General features: G+C 42.0%; 1 protein-coding gene across 1 annotated transcript; it reads right to left on the bottom strand.

The window, feature by feature from the left end:
* Nucleotides 1-730: 730 nt before the first annotated feature.
* On the bottom strand, nt 731-7,014 carry LOC308151100 (uncharacterized protein). The gene has a single exon (XM_080523919.1). It carries the CDS (start codon nt 6,938-6,940, stop codon nt 2,816-2,818), a length of 4,125 nt encoding a protein of 1,374 aa, XP_080380045.1. The 5' UTR covers nt 6,941-7,014; the 3' UTR covers nt 731-2,815.
* Between the last annotated feature and the right edge of the window lie 264 nt (nt 7,015-7,278).

Below are 7,278 nucleotides of genomic sequence, written 5' to 3'. Positions count from 1 at the left end.
GAGAGGCACAAGTGGGTCATGAGCTGGTAAAGGGAGAAAGGGGAGGGTAAAGAGAGGAAAGGTGGACAGAGGAATAGAAGAGGGACACAAATACCGGTAGATGGATAGAGGGGAAAAGAAGGTATGCAAGTAGGAGAGAGGATATAAACTAGATGAGAAAAGTCTAAGACTGCAGTTTGATTGGAGAAGGAAATATGGAATAAAGGACAAAAGGAGGCTTAGTGTCATGTCAAGTATAGTACTACTGTCATGTCAAGTATAGTACTACTCCATCACATACTGTGTAGCACACACAAGCAATAAATACAGGCCAGGAAATGTGAGAGGGATACATTCAAGAAATATGTCATTGTATATGCACTATAAATATCTGTTTAATAAAATGTCTAATGGTCTTTTAATCCTGAATAAAATGATAGCTTTAAACAACAAAACATTGTTCCTGTGCCAGGAGCATATGTCTTTGTTCTAATATGGTGTGAGGTAATTCTGTGGTAATGGTAAGGTACTTCTATAGACTACTTACTTTGTTGGTTGTCGCCTGCTGTATATTGTGCTGAATAACATAATTTAATTAAGACAAATGATGAATTAGACTGAATCAAGGTTTAATTACAAGCTCTGCATAGAACGCTTCAGTAGATCCAAAAAAATCCATAAATGGTCCATGCATCATAATGCACTTTCACAGAACCAAGGGGGTATATGAAACCAATAAATACATGTCACACAATTAATAACCTCATCCCTAGGCTATTGCACACAGCACATATAAACCTGGAATAACAACTCAAACCTGGCCTTAGTGGGAGTGAATTTACTGAGTAAAATATTTTTGTCTTCTGATTTCAGCTAATCACATGCCTGTAAGGCGTGGCTCCGAATCAACGTGTGGTGTGCAAGCACTGGGGGGGGGGGGGTGTCCCTGATCCTTGTATTGGTAAAATAAGGCCAAGTTTGACGTGTTGGTCCATGAGACCTTCCTTGTATATTGGGCGGATGTGCCTGGGAACGAGATTATACAATTAATACGTTAATAAAAGACCCAGTCAAAGCTTATTTTTAAAAGAATGTATTTGTCTTAAATGATTTACATTTTACAATTTTACAATAGACTATTAGAAAGACTCATTACCTCCTCAAAAAGGCTGATACATAACACCACCTGAATCAACTTAAAATCTTGGTCCAGGGGAGAAGACAAACGACAACACATTTTATATTATTTTTCAAAAATTGTAAATTAAACATCATAATCTTAACCACTTAATAAAAACAACCTTTTCATTTTATGAACAATCAATGTGTAAAATATGAAATTACATTAAAGCACCATTTCAAGAATGAGGATATTGAAATAAATAGATTGGCCATTATGTGCACATTATGTTCACACAAACACACAGACAGCACTACTTTGTGGTACTTATGGTAGTCCCACCAAGTACCCTCACCTAGGTTGCTATTGTATCTATATCATGACATGAGTGCAGGAATGCCCAAGTAACATTTAAAATGTAGCCTATTGTAAGTACAACTGCAATATAAAAATCCCATGTTCACACAAACACACAGACAGTACTACTTTGTGGTACTTTTGGTAACCTATGCAGTTTCACTCAGTACCCTCACCTAGCTTGCAATTGTATCTATATCATGACATGAGTGCAGGAATGCCCAAGTAACATTTAAAATGTAGCCTATTGTAAGTAAAACTGCAATTTCAAAATCCCATGTGAAACTCATTAAGGATGGCAAAAAAAAAAAAAAAATGAAACTATGTTTTTGAAACTGTTACCAGTGTGATCAAATCAATGTGTGTAGTTCAAAACAGGCAAGCTTATGAGGCATAGTCAGTGAAAAGGTTTGCTCTTCATCTAATTCACTAGAACCGTCTCCAACCCTAGGCAACAGCTGCAAACAGTAACGCATGCCACCCCCAGTGGAGTTGGAATTTTCAGGCCTGTCGTTTTACAGAACACACAGTCAATGTGCATCACTTTCATTTATGCACCATTGACTAATATATTAATTAAATTTGGCAAAGCAGTGCACACACAATATTGTGTAAAAAGCACATGGTACCTGAAATTCTTCGACGATCTCACACATACACTTGCACATCCACATGAGTAACTAGAAAGCATATCTAATACAATCAAGTACATTTGCAGGAGGGTAGACAATGCTTAGGCTAATTCAACCAACTAAAGCTGAGGTGTCAACAAAAAACATCACAGAAACATATCAGCACATCAGCACTCTAAGAGGTGAAACTCACTTGTCAAAGTAATCTATTGAAGTACAGTACCAGTTTTAAAACAAACAGGTGATGCCCCTCTATAAACTGACAAGTTCATCTTAGAGAAATATTTATACTACCATGTTACAGTACTTAAGGAAGGCTTCCACTGACTACTAGAGGGCTCAATGTGCCCACCTTGAGGCTAACCTCTGCTATGACTGTGAAAGGGTGTCATGCCAGAATAGGACTGTGGATTATTTTAATGCTCAGAATTTGGGACAGATCTATTCACAAACTTTTATACATTTTCACAACATATTTTTCTTGCCCTGGCATTCAATAGCTTAGAAAAAAATGGACATTATCAAATTAAATATAATGAAAGATATAGGCATTACTCAATCTAATCAAAGATATCAATCTTCCTCTGAGACATTCATATGATAACAATCTATCCAAGAAAAGGGTTAGGTATAATGCCAGTTACCATTATAGAAACTGAAATAGGTAGACTGTGTAAAATGCAAATCAATACATACATATATAATCAGCTTGACTGATTTATACCAATCAGTCTGTGTACTGCAGGTCTAAATCCACTGTGCCATCAGTTACAACTAGCCTCAGCCTCTTGGGCTTTCGATCTGAAAGAGGGGGATTTGGGGAGTGGGAGTGAGAGGAGGTGGGTATATGGTGGGACAACGGTGGTTGGTCTCTGGTCTGGTACTGGTGTTGTGTATCCCCCTTGCAATGTTCATCCTGACTTTTAAGCCCAGAAAAGCCCCCCACAGAGAAAGAGGGTGAGTTTGACATTGGAGGTCCACAGGGCTCAAGGACTAGCCTCCCCTGGGTGCCAGAAGGCTCCATGAGGCAATGGTAGGTATAGTTGGTGTGGCCTGCACTTGGGTCATGCCAAGACTCCATACCATCTCTAAGACCCAGGGTCACTGAGTGGTCCCCACTAAAATTTAGCACATATGGATGACCTGGATAGCCATAAGGGAAGGAGGAGGACTGGTTTTTGTTAACTGGTGCTTGTGGGTCAGAGGGAGAGCTGTGGATCACTTGGGGGCTATTGTGCTGAGACACAGAGGGAGAGAAAGATGTACCAAAGGTCAAATCTGAGGGATCATGATGAGCATAAGACAGCTGGTGTTTCTCAGGGGGGGATGCTGATGGACCCCAGGAAGGTCGAAGTTTCTGAGTGTTCACAGCAGCACAGGGCTTGTCCTGATGCAAACTTTTGCCATGAGGTGACCCATAACTCTGAGGTACTTGGCTAGGGAAAAAGAAGGGCCTTTGGAGAGTGGAGAAGTTCTTGTTGTTAAAGCTGGTTTCAGTGTACTGGGATTTGTCAGTGGGTGTCTTCTCAAAAGCAGTTGTACTTTTACTGGAAGTGTGGGAAAAAACTGGTTGGACTTTGTCATTGTGAGGATTTGGCTTGATGCGGTAGTTGGATGCATTAAGACGAATTGCATCTTTATCCAAAATGTATCCATGACCTGAAGTGCTACCTTTCTGGCAGCCAGTGCTAGAATCTGAAAATGTATGACTCTGTTGGGTCTTCTCTGTGTCGCTGGACCGAGACTTAGCACTTTGAGATTTCAACATAATGTTATGGCTGCCAGCAGCCCTATTATCTTTACATGGGGCACTATTCAAATTCTGAGACGGTTTCCCGCCTTGATATTTCAGCACACTCTGGATCACACTAGAGTTTTTGTCATAGGTGTTGAAGAGAGCATCCCCAGCATTAGGATTTCGCACAGTGAATAATTGAGATGAAATCTTATTAGCCACTTGAGCTGAATGGACGGACTTGGCTGAGTAACTCTGAGGGCAGTTTTTGAATGAGCTTGGTTGACAGGTGGAAAAAGATTGAGATTTGTTAGAGGAGCTCATCAGGTGGAAGGGTCCCTGGGTTTTGAGTAGGGGTAGGGGTTGGGCCTTTGAAATATTTGGATGTCCAGTGCTAGCCTTGGTATTGATGCTCTGATAGCGAGAATTGACTGGAGTATTCTGAGAATAGGAACTGATAGGGGCTTTGAAAAGTGACTCTTTGAGACAGCACTGGGTTTTGTCTACTATAGACCCGGTCTGTGTCTTAGGATCTTCTAAAGACAGTTTCATTGCAGGATTTTTCATAATAAAACGGTCCATTGCAGTTCCATCAGTGGCACTCAGGGATGCAAAACAAAAATTTTGATTGATTGAAGTTTTGTCTTTGGAGGCGTCTTTAACTTCACATCCCAAGGAGAGAGACTCATTTTTGGAGACGAGACTTGGGAAAAACTGTAGATCCTCCGGATGAAAGTTACTCCCTGGACTTGGGGGGCCAAGATAGGGGGTTTCTGAATTCCAAACATCAGAGGGGCTATGAGAGAGGGGACTACTAAAGGGACCATTAGGCGGTTCCATTGGACAAAGGTCTGGAGAGCTTTGAAGGATGTTCTGTGAATGATAGTAACCTTCAAAATTTAGACACTGAAAGTCCAGGAGATCTTCACAGCAGTTACCAAAGCTGGATTCTGTGGAAAGTATCCTGTCTGGAAAACTGAATGGTGGTGAATGGGACTGAATCTTAGAGGTGGAAGCACTGGAATAAGAGGGCATATTTTTCTCTAAGGACTGTGACTGACATAACCCCTCAGAGAGTCTAGAAAGACTGTTGTCTATCTGTAGCAGGCTATTACTAAGACAAGTTGCTCCCATTTCTCCTGTCCCACCCCTACGAGTCTTCTCTAATGTTTGCCTTAGTTTCCTTCCTTTACTGCTCATTTCAGGCACTGCCCTGCCTTTCATCCTCCCAAGAACGGAGGCTACCTCATTGGGTGAATTGAGAGAGAGGGGTGAGAGAGATAAAGCTAGGGATGGAGGTTCTGATTTCAGAGGACCAGAGGTGGCATCTATGACTGTGTTACATCTGTTTAGTTGCTGGCAGGCAGAAAGCCACTCTTCTTTTGGCTTGAAGGAAGTCACTGGCCCTCTACTTTGTCTCTCCGGAACAAGCTCCATTTCATTCTTCACTTTTTCAGTCTCTGCTTCACCTTGCTCTTCGTTCTGTGTCTTCACCTCCCATATGCCCTCTATTTTTCTACACAGTTTGATGCGTGGCAAAGGTTTGTCTGATACATCAAGTTTTAATTCACCATCCCTTAATAAATTACCTGCTTTCACTTCAAGTTCATCTAATTGGTCAAGGTCACCGATCCTTTTCATTCCAATAGAACGATCCTCCACCTTTTCAGTTTTTCTTCCCACTGGAATAGTCTCACTAGAATTGACATCTCCCTTTCCTTCTGGAGGTTGCTTTATGCTCCCAAAAACCCGCCCTTCGAGCACATCATTGATCCCCACTTCAGCCTTGTGAGAACCACTGAGTTGACCCACTTGTTCTAGTTTTTTCATTGTGGTCACGTCTCTGTCCTCTTTGGGATTTACAGCTACAACCTCCCTCTGTCTTTTCCTCAACCTAAGTCCTCTCCTTCTCGATCTAACCATTTTGCTCCGCCTAGCCTCAGACCTCATACCCAATTGCACATCACGTTTCTCTTCTCCGTCTGCTTGGGTACCCCTCTCCATCTCTAGATTCAAGATTGACACAGAATCCAAAATAGCCTTAAAGGGTTCAAATGGTTGCAAATCAGCTCCCTTTTCTGCTTTAATCGTTAAATCTTCACTGTGCCCACTTTTCTCCAACTCCCACACTTTTCCTCTCTTTCTCTTAAAACGAATTTTGAAGTTGAGATCCTGCTTGTTCCCCTCCTCCTCCTCCTTACATGGTTGATGAGTGAATGAATTTGCCATGTCACTGTGCAATTCTGGCATGCTCCCTCCACTTCTATGGGGTTCCATTTCCCCTTTGCCTTCATTTGGATGATTTTTCCCAGAATCCATTATGGTTTTACCAGGCTCAGCATCAAGTCTGTCATTAACAGGTTCCTTCTTCAATGTCTCTCGATCGTTGACAACCACCTCTTCACCTCCAACTTGAGGCCCCATTCTTGCTTTCCTTAATGGACGGCCTTGTTGTAGTTGATTGGTTCTGGGGCGCAGCCTTCTGAGGCTTGCATTTTTTTGTACTGTTCTCTTCAAAGCCTGCTTCTGAGATCGGACACCAACATTTGTGACACTTAATTTAGGATCAGTCTTGTAACTCTGCTCAACTCCATTTGTGTCCTCTTTCAACACATTGATAGCTTTGGTTTCTCCTCCTGAATACAGAGTAAGGTCCTGCCTCTGCTCTGTGGAAGGTTTGAGTGATGTGATCTCCTTAGAGGGCATCTCTAACACAGGAGAGTTCAAGCCCTGCTCAGAGTCAGTCTCCACTGAATTCCGGAACATACGTTTCTTCAAAGGAATGTTGGTCTGGGTGTGTGCCTGTGGACTGAGGTCTAGATGCAAGTTACCCACAGGTACGGTCGATGTCAGAGCTTTGGAAGAGGGAGGAGATTGAGGAAGCTGCGAGTTTGCGGGGACAACACCATAATCACTTTGTGATAAGTTAAGCCGCAAATTGCATTGGTCTAAGCTAACACTGGCTTTATTCCTCTGTGTTCGTCTAGGCCTTCCACTTCCTTGTTCGCCTCCTCTCCCAAACTGCATTGAAGGAAGCAATCTATTTCTCTGTGTTTCAGATATCTGCTCTTCTAGCCCTTTTCCTCTGTGATTTTGTCTATCTCTGCCCTCCTCCATTCCCTTATCCTCCAAGGTAGAAATATCTTGTTTTCCTCCTCCAATCTCACCCTCTATACTTTCACCTCGCTCTTTCTTTAAAATGTCAGAAAGTAGAACCCTCGCCTGTTTTATGACAAACCCCCCCTTCTCCTTACTTGTGGACATATTACTCTTCTTAGCCATTTCCTCCTTCTCTACTTTTCTTGGCATTTTAGAAACTCCCTCATTCTTATCTCCATCATTATCCTCCTCCTTACTTGTGGACCTATTAGTCTTAGCCTTTTCTTCCTTCTCTGCTTTTCTTGGCATTTTAGAAACTCTCTCATCCTTATCCCCATCATTAGTCTTGTTGTTGA

Source organism: Nansenia antarctica (genome assembly GCF_963989245.1).
Source record: "Nansenia antarctica genome assembly, chromosome: 2".
Classification (NCBI taxonomy): domain Eukaryota; kingdom Metazoa; phylum Chordata; class Actinopteri; order Argentiniformes; family Microstomatidae; genus Nansenia; species Nansenia antarctica.
This window is presented reverse-complemented; position numbering and strand designations above follow the sequence as displayed.

Excerpts from the sequence above, each read along its gene's own strand:
- LOC308151100 (XM_080523919.1), bottom strand. The coding sequence starts at position 6,940 with ATGGAGGAGGGCAGAGATAGACAAAATCACAGAGGAAAAGGGCTAGAA.